The following is a 27,259-nucleotide window of genomic DNA, read 5'->3' on the forward strand; positions in this document are numbered from 1 at the left end:
AGAGACAGAGAGAGAGAGAGATGGGAATGCACACAGTAACGAAACCTGTGCTGATCAGTTGCAGAGCAGGTAGACACAGTTCTTCCCACCTTCTAAACAAATCAGAAAGGACACAAGAGTGTACCACTGACTAGTTGGTGTAGCTGACATCCAATTCACACAGTTGCTTGAAAACATCAAATAGGTGTTATTGGCAATCTGTGCTTCTTTTTAAAAAATATCAACTCTATGTTGCTTGATAAATCTGTTTAGGAATAACTGATTTGAATCAAAATGTTTTCTTTGCCCACTCATGAGGAGTTTTTGCTTTATAGTAGTTTAACTTTTGTGTTTTGAAATTGCAAGTTAATTACAACAGTTATCCTTTCTGTTTCCTAATCAATCTCTACCGTAATTCCCTCACGTTTCTTCTTCTAAGTCATGGGTTCTCTTTTCATTAATTGTTATTGCGTGAATGTGTGCTTTTTATACACACATTCATTCACATGCACATGCATGCATGTGTACATATACACATATATATATATATATGTTTTTAATTTACCTTGAGCACATAACAAGTTATTTTTATGTATGTTTTCTTGTCTGGGTACTTGGCACTGGACAATGAATTGATGGGCCCTTCCCTGGGGAGGACAACCTCTCCTGTTGTGACCTTTATTCAGCTGACTGTAGTTATTTGTGTCAGAAATTTAACTGTTTTTCTTAATCTATCATTTTTCTTGTAATCTTAATATATTCAGTGTTAGAATTATTTGGATATTCACATATACAAGAACATATCACCTCTTTCTGTGAGGATATAAAGTACCAAATAGTGGAATATCACAGAATATATTTTACTTTTTAAAAATTTGGATATTTCATTTATTTACATTTCAAATGTTATCCCCTTTCCTGATTTTTTTTCACTCTGAAAACCTCCTATTCTATCCCCCTTACCCTGCTTCTGTGAGGGTGCTCCCCCACCTACCCACTTTTTTCTCAAGGGCTAGCATTCCTCTACACTGGGGCATCAAGCCTTCACAGGACCAAGAGCATCCCTTCCCATTGATGCCCCTTCCCTTCCCAGATAAGGCCCCTTCAAGACCTTCAGTCCTTCCCCGAACTCCTCCCTTGGGGATTCCTGTGCTCAATGGTTGGCTGTGAGCATTTTATATCTATATTTCTCAGGATCTGGTAGAGACTCTCAGGAGACAGCTGTGTCAGGCTCCTGTCAGCAAGCACTTCTTGGCATCCACAACAGTGTCTGGGTTTGGTGTCTGCATGTGGGATGGATCTCCAGGTGAGACAATCTCTGGATGACCTTTCCTTCAGTCTCTGCCTCACTCTTTGTCCCTGTATTTCCTTTAGACAGACGCAATTTGGGTTAAAATTTTGTAGATGGGTGGGTGGTCCCATTCCTCAACCGGGAGGCCATGCCTAACCTTTGGATATGGTTTCGACAGCTTCTCCCTCCACTTAGTGGGGTATTTCAGCTAATGTCGTCCCTGTGGGGTCCTTGGAGGCTCTACTTATAATCAATTCAAATAATATTACTTCTTTAATATTTTTTCATTATATGACATTTGAAAATTATTAAAATTTCAATAAAAATATTCTCCTAGGCACGAGAATCACAAGTTTCCGGTTACCCTGATCTATAAGACTTTGTTTCAAAACAAATAAACAACCTACAATATAATTAAGGAACCTAGGAGGGAGAGAGTAGGGGGAAGATAAAAGAAGGGCAGGATCAAGTATTGGAAGGGCCAGGAGAAAAGTACAGAGGATTAGACAATTGAATAGAAACACAGAGCACTGGTGGATGGGGAAATGAGGTTAGGCTCTAGCAAGTCCCAGACTCCAGGTAAGCAAGAGGCTTCTAGGACCCCACGGTGATGACTTTAGATAAAATACCCAATAAAAGGGAGATACAACCTGTGGAGACCACCTCCCATAGATAGGCATGACCCCCAGTTGAGGAATGGTACCTAACACCCATGCATCTCAAAAATTTTAACCCAGAAATGTTCCTGTCCAAAGGAAAGATAGAGACAAAAAATGGAACAGAGACTAAAGGAAAGACCAACCAGAGACTGCCCCACCCCATCTCATCTGCAGATACTACCCCCCCCTCCACACACACACACTATTGCTGACACCAAGAAGCACTTGCTGACAGGAGCCTGGTATTTCTGTTCCCTGAGTGGTTCTACCAGCACCTGACCAATAGAGATGCAGATACTCACACCCAACCAACGGAATAAGCCTGAGGACACCAATGGAAGAGCTAGGGGAAGAACTTCAGGAGCTGGAGGGGATTGCAACACCATAGAAAGAACAATATCAGCTAACTGGACCACCCAGAGCTCCCAGGGACTAAACTACCAACAAAAGAGTATACATAGAGGGAGCCATGGCTCACAGAGGATGGGCTTATCTGACATCAGAGGGAGAGGAGGCCCTGGGTCATGTGGAGGCTTGATGCCCCAGCATAGGGGGATGGATGCTAGAGCAGTGAGGCAGGAATGGGTTAGTTGGTGGAGGAGCAGCCTCATAGAGGCAAAGGGGATGGGGAGAAGGGGGCATAGGATTGGGGATTTGTGAAGGAGTATCATTTGAATAAAATGATTCATAAAAAATTTAAAATATAATTAAAAGATAACTAACTTGAATAAATAAATAATTAAATGGGTAAAAATAACTAATTATACTTAATATTTATTATCAAAATGAATATAAATACTGAGTTTAAATTTAATATATACCCTGTAGTGTATGCTCCAGAATAGGATTTTCTAATCAGGTTCCAGCGTAGGAATCTTATAGGAAACTCGTGCTACATAAATCTGCCTTTAAATCAACAAAGGAACGTTAAAAACACAATACCACAGTTATGTTCTCTTTTGAGGGAAAATCAAAATATTGAGTTTGTTAAGGAAACAGAGAGGGCAGGGAGAGTGGCTGTTACTAAGTCCTCTTTTAATCTTACACTCACTTCTACAGCTAAAGTTCCATAGAAATTCACACACTGATAGCAGTAGACTTTAATATCCAACCCTTCCCCATGGACAGGGCATCCAAACAAAAACTAAACAAACACTGGTGCTGACAGATGTTATAAACCAAATGAACGTAACAGATATTTACAGAACATTTGCACATAGATTCTCATTTCTGTAAGGAGAGTATTGGGAATCTACTTTGAATACAGAAGTTTGCTGATGTATGTATAGGAAGCACAATGTGAAAAATTATTTGTTGATTCCATTGTCCACTTGAGGACAGTCTCTATATTTTACCCAAACCCAAAAGGATATTCTTTCTTTTCTGCACCTCATTGAAATTTCTCTAAACCTGACCATGCATTTGGACACAAGGCAAGTCTGGACAGATACAAGAAAATTGAAATAACTCCCTGCTTCCTGTCAGTCCACCATGGATTAAAGCTGGATATCAACAACAGAAAGCTTACAACCTAATAGAAACTGAGTAACTCTGTACTGGATGATAAATGGACCAATACAGGAATAAAAATATCAAATAGTTCCTAGAATTTAATGTAAATGAACACACAGCATACCCAAACTTTCTGGAGACAAAGAATTCATAGAACTAAGTGCCTACATGAAGGAGGAGGAGAAGGAAGAGGAAAATAAAGAAGAACGGAGGAGGGGGAAGGAGACCTTATATTAGCAACTTAACAGCACACCTGAAAACTCTAGAACAAAGTAAAGTAAGCAACTTAACAACAAACATGAACACTCCAGAAGCAAATAAAGAAGCACACTCACGAGGAGTAGAAGGCAAGAAACCATCAAACTGAGGTCTCAACTCAATAAAACAGAAACAAGGAGAACACCACAAATAATCAATGAAACACATAGATGGCTCTGTGAAAAAATGCAAAAGATAGGCAAACTCTTATACAAACTAACTAAAAGGCACACAGAGAATATCCAGTTTAATCCAACAATAATAAAACTACCCTGTGTAATCTATCAGACAACCACAGATTAAAGCTGAAAATCAACAATAATAAAACCAGAAAGGAAAAGGCAGGCATAACAGACACCAAAAAATCCAGAGAATCATAAGGACATGAAATTAGAAATTAGAAAAATCTGAAGAAATTTAGGCATTTTACATATTATGTACTCATGCGTGTATAATTATTTATAATAAATAGTAGTTAAACTCTTGACAAATATGTACTTTCAGATGAGCTAAGTAAGGTTTCCATTACATTATGAAGGACAAATTTCTCTGTTCTGGTCACAGGAACTGAACTTAAAAACTGTGGAGAAATAAATTACTTCTTTCTAGAATTCAGAAATTAATCATACTTCTTTATTTCATAGACTTTATTTATTTGTATATTTATTTATTGCTTAAAATGTAGACTGATAATAAGATACCACCACACAGAATCATAGAATGAAAACAGGATCTCGTTGGAAAGTTTTGTTCCTAGGTTCAATCAATGCACTTTGGTGTCCAAGAAAGGAGCAAAGGACCCTAGCTAGAAGTGAACTAAGTTTACTCTGCATCATGCCCTCTAGTGCTAACTCTGAGAGTGCACTAACCCGGGACCCTCTATTAATGTTGTAGAGACAAATGCCTTCACAGTTTTAGGATGGCAATTCAGTTGTTGTTGCTGCTGCTGCCTTTATATAATTTGATTAGCTTGTGAGATCCTTACAGTAAAGTTGAACATCTGCCATATTTAACGATGAGGTAGCGGTGTGTCTCTTTAGGGCAGCTTTCCCTTCAGAATGGGAAAGTACCTTAAGCTCTAAGATGGTATAGCTTTTGAAATGTAAATGAAGAAATTATCTAATAAAATTATTTTTAAAAATGGACATTTTCGCCAACATTTTTGATCTTTTATATTTTCATCTTACTTTTTTTTTACTGTTTTTAAAGTTTCAATTACTATTCTCATACATAGTTATATATTTCCCTCTCTCTTTGTCCTCTTTTATTGAAAATAGATTCATTTCTCACATAATATGTCCATATTATGGTTTGCTTTCTCTCTATTCCTTCTATTTGGTTTCTCCTAACCTTGGTTTTTATCTGTATACACTCTCTTTCTGTCTTTCATTTAAAAAGCCAGGACTCTAAGAGATTAGACAGATCCCCAACTGCTCATCTCTTGTCAACAAATGATGCTTCCAATACCAGGATTGGGTTATATCTAATTGTGTTGTTGGACAAGAGGTTCCACGGAAACCTTCAAACGCAGGCTGTTACAAACAAGAGGTTATTTTCCACAAACTCACAACACCTACATAAATCACTGAAAATGGAGAAGTTGAGCTGGTGCATACATTGAGCCTTCAGCCAGATGTGATAACATCTTCAGTGCAGGAAGCTGCTGTGCATGCTACCATAGCAGAAACATATAAAACAGACTGAGTCACAAATCATGTATCTATAATGGTGGCCATGCTTGCAAGATATGCTAGGGCAATGGTGGCACAAAGCTTGTTGGAGTAACAACCCATATCCTCATATCAGATACTGATTAGCTGACCACAAACAAGACAATAGATACCTAGGAACCTAGGGTAAATTGATTACTATTGTTCTAAAAAAAAAAAAAAAAGTAGTGATAAAATGGCTCCAAATGATATTCTGATATACTCATAGATAAATGCCAGTTATCATCAGAGAGATCCATCCTGCAGCAGATGGGAACAGATATGGAGAACTATAGTCAGATAATCTAGAGAGAGAGAGACTGAACTTGGAACACTCAGCCATAAATAGGATGCATCCATTAAATCCTTCCCTTCTGAGCCTTGCAGATACCATGGAAGAGGAGGCAAAACAAGAATAAGAATCAGAGGGGATGAAGGTCACAAAGAAACAAGGCCCTCTAAATCAACATGATCAAAGGTCATATGAACTCACAGACACTGAGGCAACATGGCATGCACAGGGCTTGCAAGGGGCAGCCTCAGTACCTCTCGTTATATTATATTGCTTAAGTCTTGAGACATTATGGGATTGCATGAATGATGAAACAATCAGTCTCTGGTACTTGGGCCTTCCTTTGGGCTTATTTCTTCTTGTTGAGTCTTGTCCAGCTTCGAGGTTGTAGGTTATTTTTTATTTAATCTTATTATATTTTATTTCACTATATTACTATCTCAAGACTTCACTTTCTAATTAACAGCACAGCTGACACGTGCTATTACTGTACTCTACTATAAAAGAGATTCTTAGATTGTATATTGGTTTGTTTCAACAATATTTTGTTTGGAATGCTGTATGTACCAGAATTCAAAAATAATTTTTAGGGAATTAAAAATTTTTACTGCAAGAAATTGATATTAAAAAATCTATTTTACAGTAGTTTTCACAAGGCTACTTCTTGGACTTGTGTAAATAAACTTAGGTTTTCCAATGTGTTCTACATTTTCCCTCTAATTTATGTTCTGACGTTAAAATATTACAAAAATCATGTAATTTGATTGCATGTATGAATTTACATAAATTCGGCCTGTCTATACTTGTCTTGATTGTATATTGACTGTATGCCAAAGTGCAATTTAAAAAAGTACATCTATTTCATATAAATACTTTAATATCTTAGGTGTTACAAGAGTAATATTATAATAAATATAGTTAAATTCCGTTTTGAGACTTGACTCTCTTCTAGCTCAAGAAAGTTTTTCATAGAATATAGTGTTTAATGTTTGGAGGGGGCAATTATTACATGGATAAGGTTCAGTAAAAATATAACAATAAAATTCAACAATTAAAGTTATTTGAACATATAATTTAGATAAAAATTTTTATGAAATTCTGCCAGTGAAGGTGGTACTATATGTAAATATGTCAATCTCCCATTCTAGTTCTTTTGTATGCTAGTAATTCCTTCTGGAAAACAATTTAGGTATGGGATACATCTGGTAATTATGTATCATTTTGATACGTTTTAAAGGTTTTTATAAGTTTTAACAGGTATAATAGGCCTTTTCTTTATACTTTAGTTAAATATCAAATGAATGCTAACAACAAACATACTTCTCATTAAAATATTTTCCATAATTTTATTATGAATTAGTAAAACCTAAAAATATACCTAAGAATGTGTTACAAAATATTTTCAATAATCATTTTTAGGGAATATTCAGGATTATTTTCACTATCCCTGGATTTTTAAGCCATCAACAAAGTTTGGATTATTTTCTCTATATTGAATACAGGCCTAATAATTGATTGGGTTACATAGGATGGATAGATTGTTTTTAATAAGGTGGCCATTTATACTAGATTAATTTTATCAACTCATGAGCATAGGAAGTGTTTTGTTTTAATTCTTTGATATTTTCCTATTTTCATTATTTGACTTGTTGTTACTTAAAGTTTTTATTGTACACAATAGTTTTCTTTGTGTGTTTGTGAAAGGATTGTTTCCCTGTTTTACTTTTCAGTATGGCTGCCATTGGTATGGAGAAAAGTTGGTAGTTTTATGTCTTAATTTTATATGTTTCTACTTTGCTAAAAATATTTGTCTGCTCAAAGACCTTTACGTGGCATCTTTAGATCATGTCTACACACATAGAAACCCCTTTTCCATTAGCATAACCTTTTCTTTGTTCTCTTGTCTTCTCACTCTAAGACAGTAGGCACTACTTTGGATTACTGGATAGGAATGAAAACTGTCCTTGTCTGAGTCTTGATATTAGTGGAAACACTTTGACGTTTTCCACATCTAGCATAATGTTTTGTACAGTTTTGTCATTTGTATATTTTATTATGTTTTGGTATACTCCCTCTGTCACAAGTTCTTCCACGTCCTTTATTAGGAAGAGATGTTAGATTTCATCAAATGCCTTTTCTGCATTTAACGACATGATCATATGATTTTTGACTTAGAGAATATTTATGAGATGGGCAACTTTGTTGATTTACATAGGTTGAAGCATCTCTTCATCTCTGGAATCAAACCTTGGGGAGAGCATATTTATTGGAATATGATTCTAATGAGTATTTTCAATCATGATTAAGACTTATGTCAAGCAACAGAAGAAAGGAACTACTTTCTAAACTAGAAAACTCAGTTTATCAAGCTGGAAAACAGGCACAAACTTACTGAAAACACCAAAACACTTGATTTTATATAGTGTTACTCACAATGACAGAGTTGCAGTTCTTGGAAATAAACCTACTGTGCTTATTATTAGGACTGTAACAAGAAAAGCAATTAAGCACGTAAGATGCATAAGATTCTTAAAATTATGTGAAAGAAAATTTAAAACTATTTGATCATGAGTGTATATATTTTTATTAATATTAATTATCTGTTAAAATAATTTTTATCAAGAACCAATATAAGAACCAATATAAGAATCAAATGACATAATAATTTTAATATTATATTATGAAACATAAATCACAAATTATATCCATATATATATGTATATATATATATATCCCTATATGTACATATAGGTATATATATTTTTTCTTTAATACAAAAAACTATAAAAATTAATGTGTATCAATTAATTATTTTCAGATCTAATATCATACAGTAGATGGAATTACTTACTATCTAAAGCTATGTAAGTAATAACATTTTGACAAAAATTGATGGGTAAAGGACCATTGATTATGAACCCTTTCTGCATTTTTAATTTTGGCATCTGAAATTTTACATGCAAAACAAAAAATCCAGTCACTGTTGCCTAACTATAGGCACAATCATCCAAATTAGCCCTGCAGAAGAACAGCACAAAGCGATATTGTCTGTGAATGTGTTCTAACCCCACAGACCTTTTCTGCTTCAAATCCTGTAAAGGCAGTGGGATGATTTTCTTCTGGCTTCTGATTCAGGCTTTATTCTTACATGATCTTACTATTCCTTAAAGGCCAGTCATTTTGAGAATCTGGCAGTCAGCAAGCCTTTCCCTCATTCAACCAATACAACCTCTGCCCTATGTAACATGCTCATATCACCGGCCACCTGAAAACAATAGTAATTTCTAAACCACATCTTTTCCATTGTTAGCACAAGCAGATTTAAAATAAAAAAAAAAAACTGTACATGAAATTTTATCTGGTAGGTAACTTGAAAACCAAAAGAAAGAATCTCATACAAAATTCTTTTTAAAGATGACAAGAAAATTATGTTATCCTACTTTCATAAAAAGGCTCTAGCCTTTTATTAAAAACACAGCTGTCACTTTTGATCAAATACATTCATATTTCCCCATTATGTTATTATGGCCATCATGAAATTTAATAATTGTCCCTTGGAGTTTGATTTCCCATAAAAGCGTCATAACACAATCAGCACTATTGCAAATAATTATGGAACTATGTGGAGACAGTTATGATTTCAGGTGGGAAATATATAATAACAGATGAGAAATTTAAAACCCAGGTTAATACTTGATAAAGATTCAGTTCTCATACAAATGTCAGTACTAATAAATGTGTGATAACAAAGGCTGCTTTATAAAAATGAGAGATCCCAGGCAGTATCATTGGCAGAGGCTTCAGTGATAGTTCATAAACTATTTGTTTAACATTTCATCATATTAAACACTATTAATCTGATAAATCATCTCACATGAAAATAGCATAAAAACCTTAAGATAGAAAGAATTTCATGGTTTATGTTTGATTAAAAACTAAGAAGGTAGAAGTATTTCTTATATGTGACATCTATAATGACTTATACTACATTACTGAGAATTGTTATAAAACATTTCCAATGGGGCATTAGAGAGAAATTAAGGTTTGTGATTTTGGGGTGCTAGTCAGAAATTTGCTGTATGACATAAAACTGAAGGAAGACACTACTGAGCTTTTTAATAGATTCAGATATTAAAATATCACTAGTGGCTTGCTGAACAAGCTGTTCACTATACTACAGGGTAAAATAACATTTGAAGACATTACAGAGTATGATATGGGCTGTTGACATTGTTCATCAGGTAGATTCTAGACCTCAAGTTAATGACCTGATTTCAGTCCCCATTCCCTATATGCTGAATGAAGAGAACCAATTCTTCCAAGTTGTCCCATGACTCTTATGCATGAACCATGACACACAGACAGACATATAGACAGATAGAAACACACACAAATAAATAAATGAATACATGTATAAAAAGGATGAAGGGATAATGGTACTCACATCCAGAACTTCCATTTGTTGACACCAGAGTCATGTTGGAAGGCCATGGATTCCGAACAATATCTTGCCAGTGTATAGTGTCAGCATAACATAGGAATTTGTTCTGATCTACATAGACTCCACCATTTAGTATTTCTGTATTGGAAACAAAAGCAACCATCAAGTTGTTTATTAAAAATGTTAGCCAACAGAAAGGCGTCATTCCATTTTTTCAATGTTAGGCACAGTAGGAGCCAGGATTCTTCTAATAATATTTTCATTGATTCACTTGCCTATATATCAACACTTGAAGAGGTCGAAAAGTACAGATTAAACCATTAATTAATCCCGTATATGTAAATAAACCCTTAAGAATTTGATAGATAATTTTAGTTTCTGAACCTTAACCATGAATGGGATATTATATCATATGTAATATTTCAGTCTGCTACTTTGTTTTAATATTACATATTAAGTATGAATAATTATTATTTTATTTAATTTAATGATAAAATAATATAGCAGAGTAATGAACTAATTCATATTATTTAATAAAACTATTGTCATTTTGTTATTCTTTATTAGTTATTAAAATAAATTTCAAAAATTATCATTTCATTTCCATAGACACTGAAAATTCTCAAGAGTTTTGATACAATTTTCAAAAGTGCCTTTCTTAGGTTTAATACAATTTGACATTTAATAAAGGTCTCATATTATTAATTAGCATAAATAAAATAAGATAAATGTTCTATTATAAAATATTCTGTCATCTAAAATACTATCAATGTCATCTAAAAGTATGTCAAATATGAAGAACAATGCGAATCAAAATATTATGTCATTTCTCTTTGGCACTGGAATCTGGGAGTAAGATAAAAATCAAAGAAAGCTATGATTTACTCAATTTTCTATTACACAGGTAATACTGATTAGCTACAGAAATGCCAAGAAATGAATGGATAGAGAAAATCTGTTGTTTATACAAAATGGTACTTTGTTCAGCTCTGAAGAATAATAAATTTATGGCATTTGCTTGAAGAGTTACTACAGACTGATATTAAAGGAAATGTCAAATGCAAGAAGATAAATATCAATAATTGTTTCTTATTTGTGGAGCTTAGATATTCTGTAGCAAGTCAAGAATTTTCACGGGCATGAAGAGGAAGAGATATGGAGAACAAATTAATAGTAGGTGGGTGGAGACTAAGGGAGAATAAGAATAAAGATAATGAAAGTACATGATATACTTGTATAAAATATCTGTGATATTAATCATTATGTGATGAATATATCATTAAAATGTGCTAAATCTAAAATTTTAAATTTATTTCATTGTTCAAAAATAGTATCTTCACTGGGTACTTTGTGAGAGCGTGAGGAAACAACAGCTTACAGAATTACTACTTCCCAATAAATCCCGGCCAGTCAGTGTATAGTAGTGCAGAGAGAGTCATGTTTCTATGTAGCCTGGAAAATCATCTCTCTTGTGTAGTTCTTCAAACTATTTTTAATATTGCTATTGTCTCCCATTTGGGTCTGGACCAAGCTAAATATTTAAGAGATTTCTTAAACTAGTGTGAAATGAATGGATAAAGGAATACCTAACAACGCTAATATTTCAGGATGCAAAATTGGTGGCACATCCAAAGAACCTTTGCATGCATAAAACCCTCAAGATTTATTTTACATTGTTCAAAGAGTTCCACTTTCAAACCGAGACCCATTCTCATTATCGGTCTTTTCACTGCCTGTTGGTTCCACTTCTTGAGAGAGAAGAAAAAAGGGAACAAAGAGAAATTAGATCATTGTTCTTGCTTTAACACCTAGTTCATTATTTTTCACGAACTGAGCATCCAACCTTCTTCAGAGTAGATGGAAAATGTAAGGAAGATTATAAAATCATTTCTGTATTAATGTTTGGTATTAAGTTTCTATGTGAAAATGTGTGCATGTCTTACTAAAAGCTTTCTCATGAGACACTGGGTGATACTCTTAGAATCTAGGGATAACTCTTTATTAGGTTAAAAGAAAGACTGCTCTCCAGGAAATGAAAGTTATCTTTCAGTTTACATTTGGAAAACTTCTACAAAACAACAACAACAAGAAGATACAAAGAGTGAGGTGGTAATTCAAACATTATGAAAAGAAAACGTATTCTTTATGAATAATATTTTAATTCAAATTGTTCACATGGCATAAACATACTCTTCATTTCCTACTTCCTATCAGAATATTCCCAAATAGACTCAGATTGTATTATGATGAATGATATTCTCATCAAATTTCCTTCTCCACCAGAATTAACCAACTATTATTATTTACATTTGTTTCTTAGAAATACTAAACTGGAGAGCTTGGCTTCATAGAAAAGTAATGCATAAAAGAGACAAGAATTGTAAAACAATCTTACAGATTAAAATATCAAATTAAGACATAATCACAATCATCTGGATGATATTTTGGGCTTGAGCGATCTGAAAGCAAGTATTTCTTCCCAGCAATTCTAGTCAGGAGAGTTATTCATTTCTACATTTGAATACTGAATAGTTTCTCTGTTTTGGCTGAAATAGCCTTTAATCTTTATGATGTATACCTTTCTCTACTTTGAATATCAAATTCGCACAGTCTGAAAACAGGTTTTCATTGATATTTATAGAAATGTACTAATGAACAAATGTTATATTTTAAAACAGGTCTATCAAAATATTTTCAGGAATTAAAGTCAATATTGTTTAAAATATGTTTTATACTTCTGTCTGATCTTATAACTATGAAAATGCAAGGTAATAACTTAGTATTGCTTGTGAGAAAATACTTGATTGGTTTAATTTTTCAAGAAACTTCTATGGGATTGTTTCTGGTGCAGAAGAATATATTAACAAAAGAGTAACCTGAAGTTTGCACTATGGTTGACTCTGAAGGTTTCAAGTTAGAGCCAGATAGGACAAATAATTGCAAATAGATTTAAATAAATAATAAACTTTAGTAACATACAACAGTAATTTTTTCATTTCATTGAGCATATATTTGAAGAAAAGACAACCTGTTTTATAATAAAAGTTTCCTTTCTCATAATATAAAAATAAAGTAATAATTAAATTTTAGAATCTAGACATAAAAATCAAATTTATATGCAAAAGGAAGAGAGGAAAGACAATGAATACATTTGGTGGGCAGTCAGACAAAGAGGTACAAGTTTAGGTAGAGTGTAGTGATGGAAGTGTCAAATCAGTAAAGAAGTTCAATGTAGTCTTAGCCCAGTGAACTGATGTCAATACATATCATAGTAAATGTAGAATGACACAAGTAGAATCTTGGTCATTTAATCAGTGGTCAGAACAAAGACTACTATGCGCTCTTTCAATGTATTGTATGGAAATATTTCCTACAGCTTTACATAAAACCTAATTCTTATTAATAAATGTTAACATTGCATTAATATAATATTGTGTAAACATAAAAGTATCGTGTTACTGAAAAATCCTATTAAACAACATAAGCTATGTAATTTTATGCCAACATTAATCATTTAAATTCTTCTGTAGCTCCTCTCTGTAATTTGCATTGTGACTAAGTAAAATTAATGTTAAAATTTAGCCTTTCCCATGAACAGCTTATGTGAAATCTCTAAACTTGTATTTAAACCAGGAACTAATCGTTGGCTTGTCAAGATTGGACTCCACTCTCTGATGTTAATATAAGGAGATACAGAGTAGACACTCACTGGGCTAAAAATCGATAGCTAGTAGAATTTATTTCATATAAAGTAAACCAAACACACATACATGCAATGTTAATATATAATTTTTATGTTTAAATTCTTATTAACTGAAATAAAATAAATTCTATTATACAAAATGTCCATAATTTATAATATACAATATTACTGTAGGTGGTATGTTTGATCTTTACATGTTACTTAAATGCTTTTTAGTAATATTAAAATAAAACCTATCTGATACATCAAACCCACTTATTAGCCATTAATTGAGTATTAGTGATTTTGAGTTATTCTAGTTTATCCATATTTCCTTAAACTTACACAATTTATACTGTAATAATCAATCCTCAGTTTACCTGATAAAGCTTCTAAAATTTTTTTAGTAAGTTACAAAGAACAGATATGAAATTTGAAAGAGAACATGAGCAACTTATATCTTTAAATCCTAAAACAAGGCCATTTGAATGCTCTTTGCCTTTAAATATCTTTTCATGTGTCTGACAAAGATAATGCTTTTGTTATTTAAATAAATTCTTCTGATATATACTTTCCCAGAAACTAGTTATTATAGTGAATTGCCAGCACATTTCTTTTAATAGAATCATTGACATTTTGCAAATATATTCCTTCAAAAGATATTGTGGTATAATACTTGAATTTGTCTCTGACCTATATGAAATAGCCTAATTGTGATGTGACATCCTTACTAAAAATACTGATGAAAATGACCTCCCAGTATTTTTAGGATGCTGAAAGTATTTCTCCAACCCAATATCCTATTTCTAATTACTATATAAAAAGTGGCTGAAACTCTCTTCTTTTCAAAACAGATTTTATAATAGTAAATGCAGTTACCCAGGACACTTTGGTCTCTATAGTGGAATCGGTAGTAAATATGCCTTACAGTACTATTAACCATGATGATATAATAAAAATCTAATAAACGGGACTGAAATAGTTTACATCAATCTCTGGCTGTGTATCTAAATGTCTCATTTTGTAGGAGTGCACCATATAGGCTAACTGTAGAATGCAAATGACCATGAAAATGCAGGTTAAAAGCATCACACTTGTCTAGTTACAGTGCAGACATCTAAATACTGTATATATTAGACTTATATCACCTATTCAAGATAAAGCATACAACCAAGAAGTTAAAATTCCAAGACACACAAAAGACCATTTTCAAAGTGAAGCTACACAATCATTTATAGGGCTTTCTCAGAGACAAAGCAATATATCTTTCTTACTGTCATCAACTTAAGACACACGAGTCTGTTGGCAGATAATGATACAGAAGTAATATAGACCACATCATCCACCTCTGATACTTAATACATCATCTCGGGAGTGGACTTGGTCTATGGATTCCTCTATCTTTCCCAAACCCAGACCTTTCAACTGGGAGCACAATGAATTGCTGCTACCCCACCAGGTCAGCCCTCAAGGTTCATTATTAATAAGCTGAGACTCTAAAGGCTAATGAGAACCGGGTGCTCGAAGAGACAATGGCTCATTCATCATCAATCAAGCTTTGAAGTTTTTATACAGATGATTTAAGGAGAGTTGAAGTGTGCAAAATTGAAATGTCACATTTGTATTGGGAGGGGTTTGAGGGTGATAATGTAAATGAGTGATGTAACCCTCTATCTTTCAGCTCGGTGATCAGAGTCAAAAGCTCATGGATGCGAATACCAAATGTGAGAAAGTAACAGGGGACAGTCTTTCAAGCAGAGCAGAGCAATTTAAAGAGGAAATTTCTAGACCTATTGGCTGAAAATCAAATAATAGAGAATAAAAGCAAAAACACAGTGATTTCAATGGAATAGAACTCAGTTATGTTCCCATAGTATCCTACTTATTCTCAATGCCTCAGAATACATAAAAACAATCCTGAGCTTTCATTCAGCTTAAGTACAAGCGTTTTAGAGTGATGTGCTTCGAACTCAGGTATGTGGAGGTCAGACATCCTTCACAGAACCATGTTAGCTATCATCTGACAAAGAGCACATGACTTCACACACTATGGATTTTTGTTGGATACCTTTCTTATCTTCCTTATATTTCTGTGGGTTTATCAAGAATAAGAATCATGAAGTATATCACTCTGTGTTCAAATTCCTAAGAAAATGCCAAAAATGTGAAATTCTGGATTAAGGTGTTTGCTGTCAAGCCTAGTGACCCGAATTCATTCCAGTATCCCTAAACCCACATGGTGGAATGAGAAAACTGATTGTTATAAATTGTTCTCTGATCTCATATGCTTATCTGCATAACAAATTAAGATCTATCAGTCATAGCTTCATTTCTTCATATTTAATTAATCATTATATGATAATGAAGGGCCTTCATAGGCTTTCATTTTATACCCAGTGATCCTCTATAACTCAGATCCTATCGTGTCATAACACCTATCACATGAATCCTTCTTGCATATTAACATAATAATACACTATAGGTTACAATATGAATGGATTGTAGGTACATAGGTAGATAGATGACAAACAGATACTGCTTCCAATACTGAGTTTTGAAGTATAAAGAAAGCAAAGAATACTGAATCTATGTAATGAGATAAAACTTTAAAACCTAATTTAACTTGTCAGCTGTATGATGTTTCTCATTATTTTGAGGTACAACCCTAGCCTCTATGATGGGGTTGCTAGAGACATAGTACCAATAAAACACTGTTTCTCTTTTAAGCTTGACAATTATTTCAATAATAGTTTACTATTAAGCACAATTTAGGCTTTTTGTTTCAACTATTTACATTACCATTCTATTAGTTTGTAACAGATTGGAGATCTAAGAGACAGTTTGGTTTTTATTTTATATGTATTACTGGTTAGGTGGTTCAAGGATATAACAGAGTATGCAATAATCCAGGTGCTGGATTCCAGTATATCTTATTTCTACAAAAGCCCTTTAATATAAAAACAAAACAAAAAACAGACAGTCAGCTAGTAAAAGAAATGCTTAGTTCTGAAAAATGTATGAGAAGGAATGAATGAGTGTATATGCTCACTCTTAGTGACTGTAAAGAAATGTTCATAAAAATTATATTCTGTTGATGCTAATTAAATCACAAATAGTAGTAGAGAATCGAATTTCTCCTCTGATTATCATATAGCTACTATATGCTATACTTAATTATTCCAAATAATGATAGTAATAGGGAGACAAAGAGCTGTCATACAGCAATAAACTACATATATATCATTTTAACATCTTTTCCCCCATAACATTATATCTGAAAATTTCTTCTGCCATCTTCCCATTCATTTTTGCATGATATCATGGTGGGTCCATTTCTGCATTGATGAGAAATACATACTTTCTCACTTAAGTTACTGAGTGGTACTGCTATGTTATTCTACAATAGGTCTCTGATGCAAATCTATGTGCAAATCTATGTTGTGTGCATATTTGGAAATGAAATTGATAGGGTATAGTAATTATGTTTCCAAAGCAATCTTACCAAATTGCTCAACTCTCTTTATATTTTGTTTTAGTTTTTTTTTTATGTTATATTTTCTAGTTGTTCATCTGATTAGCATGCAGTACTATCATTTTAATTTTCACTTTCCCAAAGAACTAACACAAATAAATAAATACCATATTAGAAATGTAGTTTTAAGGAATAAGAAGATCCATTTTTATTTTCTAAAAATATGATCTTAGTATGTTATAAGGAACTCTGAAATATTTGACATTTATCTGACTTTATTAAATTAGTGAACCAAATGCTATTTGCCACAATTCTTTTGAGAGTAGGGGTCTGGGATAATATGACGCAGCATAGGGGAATTCTAGGGTGCTGAGGTGGGAGGGTGTAGGTGGCTGGGTGAGCACCCTCATAGAAGCAGGGGGGACAGGGGAAGGGATGGGGTTTAACTTGGAATGGGGATAACATTTGAAATATAAGTAAATAAAATAACCAATAAAATTATATATATATATATATATATATACACACACATATACATACATACATGCATGCATACATACACGTGTGTGTGTGAGACAAAGATCTTAAAAGTAATTTAAACAATATTGACAATTATGTAAAAAACATGGATAGTGGATGATGCCTGCTCTAATTTATAATAGGGAACCACTGCATGACAATAAGCAGGATCACAATTGAAAGTAGATAAGCAAACATGGGAGATTTAGTGGATTCTTGATATTGAAATCAAATACTTCCTTACATAAAGCTTAAATGTTTTCATGTTCTATCTAGCAGAAACCCCTCATTGCAGACAACAATTCTCTTAAATAACTGCTCCAAGTTTCTAGAAAATGTAATTGTTTCAGTAGAAAAGAAAATCAGCAGAGTTCATTGTTTTCATTTCCAATAAAGGGAGTTACACGAGTACCAGAAATGATTTGTCCATTTGATTTACAAGCTTTAATACAATAAGCCTGGGACATACTGCAAGGTCACTTCCTAATATCTCACCTACTATATTAGTTTGTATCGTTTTAATAACTCTTCTCACAATGTGTGATTTCTTCCCTTCTTTAGAATTTTTAGAAAGGATGATTTTTTTTTCATAGATGACAGTAATAACCACATCAATGTGTATGCTTATTTCTGGCAAGATAAAACTTGCAAATAAAAGATAACGCAAGAAAAGAAGGATGATTTAATCTTGTAAAATGATTATTGGACTCTCAAATATATCAAGAATTTTAATTCTATACAAGATACTATTAAATGTAAGTGTTTGGGGACTTGGATGATTCAGAAAAAAAGTTTCTGCAATACAAACACTGAAAACAATGACAAAAATTATTAAAATATGTAATGAAAGAATTCATGATACAATAATACACAGAAATTCTGAAATGCTATAAACTGTCAGAATGCTCAGAGATATTTCAATATATTTTTGAAACTGTAAGGTTTTCTATACAGATTATAAATAAAAAATTACATATCAAAATTAACTGGAATCAACATGTACACAACCCAATGGACTTCTCCACAGTTGGAAAGGTAGCTGTATAGTTTTACATTGAATTTTAATAGAATCTATTGATATACATCTTTAAAGAAAGCCAAGAATGATTGGTTATTTGAATAAGTGTAGTGATTCTGTGTCTGTCTTAATTGTCAAAGCATGAAGTATCAGTTACATGTGTGCCAAGAAAAACCAATATATTTATATTTTATATAAAGATTCAAGTTAATATGCAATCAGGGATGTGTCCTTTAGGTATCTATATAATGACTATTTTAAATGACATATTAGGTATTTTATTTGCTAAATTAGTATTTATTGACTCAGGTAATATACATTTCCTTTATTGCCTTCTTCTGACTTTAAATGATGGCAAGATGTGTTCAAGAGGTTTTCCTGAATTCGTTTTGACATTCCCAAGTACTCTCTACAGCTGGTGCATAGCAGCTTGCTGCTTCACTGTTGAATAGGGGCAAGTTTGTTGTGGTTTCTTTTCTATGGTTTATGAATTGGACGTCTTAATATTCACTGCTGGATTTCAGTGAGAAATCCAGATTATATATGTAAAACCATATTAACAGTTTAGGAGAATCTTTTATCTGGGACCTGATAGAATCTGTAATACTATCACTTGTGTACTGTGCAACTAGTGAGTTAACCCTCTGAGTCATTTCTTATCACCAATCCAGCCACATTCTGTGATCATATTTTAAGCTCCCCCTCTTACCTATATCCCAGGACACTGGTCATAAGGCCTCCATTTATAGTCTCCCTTTTAGCAAGTAACCAGAGTTTTTTCAATGGCCAGGATCTGCAGCTCTGCAGGATGCAGATGGGTGCTGAAGCATCTGAGTCACTGAGAGAAGTGGGATGCTGAGACTTTGCCACACACTTCCTAACTTAATACTTTCTATTATATCAGTAAAACAGAGAGCAAATAATAAATATGCAACAAGCATGCTGGAATAATATTCCAAGGTGGTTGAGGAAAGTCTTTCTCACCTGAACAAAGAAGATACAGCTCCATACTCCACTTACTTAGAAAATGGACTCAAAGACTTCAAGTTATATACTTAATCTATTTGCAAAGCAAGCTCGTTAAAACTTTTTAGTAACTATTTAGTAGATCTGCATATTTTATTAGTACAAGAACTACACATTTCATTTTCTTGAACTGAAAAATACATATTTTAATACTGTTAATTTCTGATGTCACAGTAGGACAGGCCATAACAAGCAATGATATGGCTATGAGTTCCAAATTCAGTAAAATATACTTTTTATTTTAGAGTTGTTTATGTTTACCAGATTGAATTAATGTCATTAAATTTTATTTTAGTCAATATAGGTAGATGCCTTGTAAGCTTAGACATAAGGAAAAAAATCAAGAGCTAAAGAATCTAAGATGAGATAGATGGTTCAATCATTTCAAACGCCCAGCACTCAAGGAGAATATGCTCCTTCTGGGACATCGACACAGACAGGTAAGTATGATTCTGACTGGTAACATATGTTCACATTAAGATATAACATTATTCACTATTTCATAGCTTTGTTTCACTTATTTTTATGACGATTCTAAGAGGAGCATACTCAAAACATGGCAATAAGGGCCAAAAGATTTAACGTGGAGGTGCTCACTGCACAGTTACCTCTTGGTGAATGTCCAGCTACTGTGCTGTGCAGTTAGGGCAAAACAACAGCAGGAACAGCCCTTCAATCAGCATGTTTTTTTGTTTTTTTTTTTTTTCTATTCTGGATAGTAACTCTCTTTTATCCCTCTCATGAGTATCCTTTTGAAAGACAACTGGCGTAATTATTTTAAGTTAGACTATGTACGTTTATTCACTGGTTTATTAAGAAAACAATAAAACACTTGTGATGCATAGCTTCCTTTTTGACATTGTGGCAAATTATTTCAAGTTTCTGACGATACACTCAAAATCAATCATTTTGTAAGCTACATTTTACTATTTTTATCCACTAAGAGTCAAACAACATAGAATAACAACTATTTAAGTCCCTATGGATTTGAATAGCAAGCCAGTTAGACTTTTTAACCTACTTATCTGAGGTTCACATTCTCTTTTAGGGACATATTACAGGTTCTAAGCACTCATAAAATTACTGGAGTCTTGAAATCAGCATTTTTTCAGGGAGGGGTATGGGGAATCTGGTCCCCAAAAGGCATATCAGGCAAGAGACGATCATCAAGCAAGATGCCAAATGCCTCACACAGAAAACTCCAGTGAGGATTTCAGAGTCTGGATAACTGGTCATTGTGGATCTCCTAGCAATAACTCTTCATGAATGCTCCCTCTACTAGACTATGCCCAATATTGCATTTCTCTTAATTAAGAAAATTATGCAGGGTAATTTTTAATGGTCTCATGTTACAGTTGAGAAAAATAATGTTTAGAGTGTGAAATAACTGACCCGTGTGTTCTAGACAACTGAGAGTCCAGCCTAAGTGCTGGTCTGCGTTTGTAATTTCAAAGTGTTATTCCACATTTCCTTTGTACAGGAAGGAATGGCTGAGAAAGAGAAAGAAAATATAGTATAAGCAGAGTTGAGGCATACTCTGTCTTATGCTGTCTACCTGTAAGTATAATTAAGAACTCAGCAATTTCCCTGAAGCACTTTCCAAAAATATTTTATTGAGTTGAAAGAGAAAATTATGCTTTTAAGGGATTATTTCTACATGAGAAGCACTGCCTTTAAACTCTTGGCTCTGTTAGAGTGTCTGGACCACATCCCACCTTCATCACTGAAGGTGGATTCCTTTTGCCTCTGTCAAAAGTAGGCACACAGGAAAAGGCAGTACAATAAAACTTGAAGAATTCAGCCTACTTAAGGAAAAATCTTCTATTCACTAAAAAGATTGAGGTTTTTAAAGGCAATTTTATTATTTTCAAGTACTGTGGGAACTCTGTACGGAGCCCTTGTAGTTCTGATTCAATGAAGAAGGCAAAATGCTTTTTAATTATCATACTCAAGTCAGAAGCCTTACAAAGTCTGTCTCTATGTCCCTTGCAATTTCTTTTCTTTATTATTATTAATTAATTATTTTATTTATTTACATCCCAACTTGCAGAGTTTTTTTCCCCATTGCCCTTCCCCTTCACCTCTGAGCCGGTGCCCTTAACTCAGGGCATCCCTCACCCTCCCTGAGGCATCAAGTCTCTACAGGATTAGATGCATCCTCTCCCACTGAGGTCAGACTAGGCAGTCCTTTGGTACATATGTGCCTGGAGGCCTCAGACCAGCCTAGGTATGCTCTTTGGTTAGGAAAAATGGGTAAATGCATCAAGGTGTTGGTTCTACTAAGAAATCTACATTTCAAGTATGATTCTTCAACCATATTCACAGCTGTTGATGAATTAATAAAAAGTAAAAATGAAATAACCTATGAATTAATAAGACAAAATCACTGATTTTTTTTCTAATAAGCTTTATATCTGAATCAATTAAAAGCCAAATGAGGAGGAGTTTAATTGTTGGAAGAAATAGAAGTTTAAAATTAAAAGTAAGGGCTTTAATCAATGTGTTTTCAGTGTAGGCAAACTTGCAGAATTCTATACTTAAAGATTTTAAGAGAATACAGTTGTTCTCAGATATATAATTTAAATGTTAACATTTGATGGTCAGTATATGTAAATTAATCTATTGTTGGCTATGTTTACCACATGACTTTTCATTTATGTGAGTAAAGGTAACTGAAATTATCTGAAAGTTTGAAGAAGTATTTCACTGATTTTATTTATGTAATTTTTTTTTTTTTCCGAGACAGGGTTTCTCTATGTAGCCTTGTCTGTCCTGGAACTCACCTTGTAGACCAGGCTGGCCTTGAACTCAGAAATCTGCCTGCCTCTGCCTCCCAAGTGCTGGGATTAAAGGTGTGTGCCACCACGCCCAGCTCTATTTACATAAATCTTATGAATGTCTTGCAACAAAGGTAAAAATGCAGAGACAATTTTTTTCTACCACTAGTAAAATTATAAATTCACTTAGCGCATACATGTATGTGTACATGTAATTATTCTTTAAGATAGAAAGGCTGGAATACCTCACACACAAAGTAATAATGTATATCAGAAGACATTCTTTACATTTCTCATGAAATTAAATACTTCGTGAATTCAATAAGGCATAAACTACATATTTTATTTTAAACTCATAAAAGTAAATATTGTAAAATTATACACACACACATACTCGTGGCTAATTTGATTTTGTATACATGTACTTATATATAGGTAGGAGATATTAAAAATAATATTACATTAAAATAAAACGTTAATGATCATTTTCAGCTACTCATCATCAATAATTTCTTTAAATGACTGGGTTAGTTTAAAAGTATGGACACTATATATGTACTAAGGTATAAAGCAGGGTTCTTCTGGGGATACAGTCCTATTTTCAATATTGTTATATGTGTGTACTTATGTTAAATTTAACAACTTATCAAAAAACAAAATATAACTTACTGGAAAGCTACAATATTGAGAATCTCTACTAACATATCCAGTCCTCTGTTTTTATTTTATCCTAGTGCTCAGAACGATTTCCTGGCAACATCTGTCCAGTATTATTCCAGTCTTGAACTAAACATAACCAGCCTGAAAACAAGTGTGAACTGAGGTCAGGCAAAGGCAACGATTTCATACCTGAAACTGCTTTTAATAAATACTTAAAAGTTTTTTTTCTTCCTTTGTATCCATTTAATACTCCATTTCTCCAGAGCTTCAATAGTTATAATCTAAATTGCCACCGAAGGAAGGTAGCTGATATGCACCTAGCTATTTCCATGCTTCAAAGCCTTCAAAACCATCTGCTTGTTGGCAGGTGTAATTAATTAGCTAAGTGGAAAAGATGCTTCCTTTTAGAGTGACTGGCAGGAGAGGAGGGGCAGCCTTTGTGAAGCCCCAACCTTGTATGCCCATCGGCTAGGTGCCGCTGGGCACATTTCCTATGCTGGAAACTCATTGAATTTAATGGTTATTAATTTCACAAGATTTCTAATTACAGCTAGGATAATAAGAAGTGATCCAAAAGTTGGAAAAAAAAAAGCCGAGTTGGCACATCTTCATGGCAAATCCTTCTACACAATGTAGACATCCTAAAGTATTGAAGTTCATTTATGGATACAGGTTATGCATTTATTCATTGAATTTTGCTAATAATATTGTTTTTTTTACTCAATTTGGCTGGCAAGGGGCAAATGAATATTAATAATTGTAAACTGCATCATGTTAAATTTTTTATTTATAACATTTCAGATGGGTGAAAAGCTCCTGTCAAAGTGTATCATGATAATTTAATAGATTTAAAAGAGACTATATCATATGAACATAATTAAAGTGTAAAGATCAGAAGACTCCTTATAATTTACCATTTTGTATTGTATTTAGTTATTACTAAGCATTCAACTAAAAGTACATACCTCAATTATTCTACCTGACAACACAAAATTCCTTCAAACAGAGCTAGGGATGTGAAGAATAGAGAGCAGGTGGATGTCTTGCAATCTTTAAGGAAGGCCCAAGTGAGGATGCTTGAATCCCACTTAAAAGGGGAAACAAAATAGTCATGGGAGGCAAAGGGACGGAAGGAGGGACCATGGTAGAAGACCGGAGGAAGAGGGGACAGAATCACAGATGGGGAGACAAGAATTAAGCCCAGCGGGCCAGAAGAAATTGACAGCTGCCAGGGGTTGCGGTTGAGAAAAGGATTGAAGGCCCTGAATGGCGTAGGAACCCCACAGGAAGACCAACGGTTCCTACTAACCTGGACCCATGGAGGCTCTCAGAGTCTGAGCCACCTACCAAAGAGCATGCACAGACTGGATGGAGTCCCTCTCCCTGCACATATGTAGGAAAGGGCTGCCTGAGTGGGAGAAGATCCACCTAATCCTGCAGAGACTTGAAGCACTAGGGTCGGGGCATACACAGAGAGGTTCCACCTTCTCAGAGACAAGTGAGAGGGAGATAGGCAACTAGAAGGGGGGTGGGGGGCAAACTTTAGAATGTAATTAATTAAAATAATAAAGCAGTGCTTCTCAGTCTGTGGTTTGTAACCCTTTGGGGTCTAAAGTACTCTTCACAGGTGTTAACTAAGACCATCAAAAAATACAGATACTCATATTGTGATTCATAAGAGTTGCAAAACTACAGTTATAAAGAATGTATAAAGATAATTTAATGGTTGGAGGAACAACAACCAGAGAACATGAGAAAATGTAACAACATGAGGTAGCAGCATTAGGAAGGTAGAAAATCACTTAAAATTTTAAAAGATTGTTACTAGGTGGTCTAAGAATCAGCCTATAATTTGGTCTGTGATCTTTGGATATATAGCTTGTTGACTACGAAAACTTAGAGAAAAAAATTTAATTGATATAATACCTGGAAGTACAAAGGTATTGTTTGTTTGACTTCAACGAGTAAGATCCTTCTTTGACAATTTCACACACAGAGAGACATACATCCATACATGGACACACATACATATACACACATGCACAGACACAGGGTGACTGATTCATATATACAAGCACAGACATACACACACACACACACACACACACACACACACACACATACACACAGTGCATTCTGATTTATTGTGTCCTTCTACCCTCTCCTCATCTCTATCTCAGACCTATGGACTCCATTCCTCCCTGTTAGTCTCCTTTCTAGATTCATATCTTTGTTTTGAATCTGATCTATTTGGTTTAATCAGGACCATATGTTTGAAAACTTGATTGAAGCTATTCATTTAACACAGTTTATCAATAATGAGTGTATAAGTCCAGTGAAGAGTAGGACTCTCTGGTGTCCTTATCCATAACCTGACTGTTGATGTACACATTCATGTGCAGGCCTTTGTCCCTCAACAGAGAAAGGGATACAGAAAATGTGGTATATTTACACAATGGAGTGCTACTCAGCCATTAAAAACAATGATTTCATGAAATTTGCAAGCAAACAGATGGAAGTAGAAAATATCATCCTGAATGAGGTAACACAGTCACAAAAGAACACAGATGGGTACTACTGATAAGTGGATACTAGGAAAAAAGCTCAGAATACCTATAATATAACTTACAGACCATATGAAGGTAAAGAAGAAGAAAGACCAAAGTGTGGATGCCTCGGTCCTACTTAGAAGGGGGAACAAAATAATCAAGGGAGGGAGAGGGTGGGAGGGACATGGGAGGAAGAGAGGAGGGGGATAGGAAAAGGGGGACAGGATCAGGTGTGGGAGGAGATGTACAGAGGTTCAGGAAATTGAACAGAGGTGTGTAGCAATGGGGGATGGGGAACTGGGGTCACCAAGAGAAAGTCCCAGATGCCAGGAAAGTAAGAGGCTCCCAGGACTCAGCAGGGGGGACATTAGCTGAAATACTATTCCATTTTCTTAATTTAACTCTTCACAATTTGGTAACCCCACCCCCCAAAAAGTAAATGAAACATTTTGAAGAGTAAACTTTCCATATCTAAAAATGTTTCCTTCTGTGCTGTTCACAATAGATTTATAATTTTGTTGAATGTCTCAGCTGTGTACACAGTATAAGCTTGAGCAAAGTATACAGCACTGGCCTGTACAGTGGTCTACAAAGTTCAGGCTGCATGCTGCTAACACACAGTAGCCGGGCTTGGAATTGTAGCTCTGTGTGGCTTTAAGAATTCTGAAGCCTGGCAAATACAGAAGTGGCAAATACAGAAGTGGATGCTCAGAGTCATCTAATGGATGGAACACAGGGCCCCTAATGAAGGAGCTAGAGAAAGTACCAAAGGAGCTAAAGGGGTCTGCAACCCTACAGGTGGAACAACAATATGAACTAACCAGTACCCCTCCAGAGCTCGTGTCTCTAGCTGCATATGTAGCAGAAGATGGCCTCGTCGGCCATCAATGGGAGGAGAGGCCCTTGGTCTTGCGAAGATCATATGCCCCAGTACAGGGGAATGCCAGGGCCAGGAAGCAGGAGTGGGTGGGTTGGGGAGCAGGGCAGGGAAGAGGGTATAGAGGGCTTTAGGGATAGCATTTAAAATGTAAATGAAGAAAATATCTGATTAAAAATGCCTTAAAAAAAGAATTCTGAAGCCAGTAAACTTGAAAGTCAATAAGAAGAATGGAATCCTCGCTGGCCTAGTTCTACCCCAATTTGCACTTGTGTGAACCTGAAGAACACAAAGTTCCTTCAAATGCACACAGTATCTGTATTCGTTGTAATGTGCATGGAAGAACGCAAAAGCCCCTTCCAATGTGAGCAGAGCATTGGCTATATTCACAATCAGTCTGCATTCTCTCCTTATCCCGTTTGTCCTTAAACTTGGAGGGTGGCCGGGCGTGGTGGCGCACGCCTTTAATCCCAGCACTCGGGAGGCAGAGGCAGGTGGATTTCTGAGTTCGAGGCCAGCCTGGTCTACAAAGTGAGTT

General features: G+C 34.5%; 1 protein-coding gene across 6 annotated transcripts in view; it reads right to left on the reverse strand.

Annotated features, from left to right (window-relative positions):
- Erbb4 (erb-b2 receptor tyrosine kinase 4) overlaps positions 1-27,259 on the reverse strand; it is a 1,013,423-nt gene that overhangs the window by 334,177 nt on the left and 651,987 nt on the right. For all 6 annotated transcript variants that reach the window (XM_021186126.2, XM_021185960.2, XM_021186207.2 and 3 more), the window contains exon 4: positions 10,145-10,279. In XM_021186126.2, the coding sequence (XP_021041785.1) occupies positions 10,145-10,279 (135 nt within the window). The remainder of the gene's footprint in view (positions 1-10,144; positions 10,280-27,259) is intronic.

This window comes from Mus caroli, chromosome 1, assembly GCF_900094665.2.
Source record: "Mus caroli chromosome 1, CAROLI_EIJ_v1.1, whole genome shotgun sequence".
NCBI lineage: Eukaryota > Metazoa > Chordata > Mammalia > Rodentia > Muridae > Mus > Mus caroli.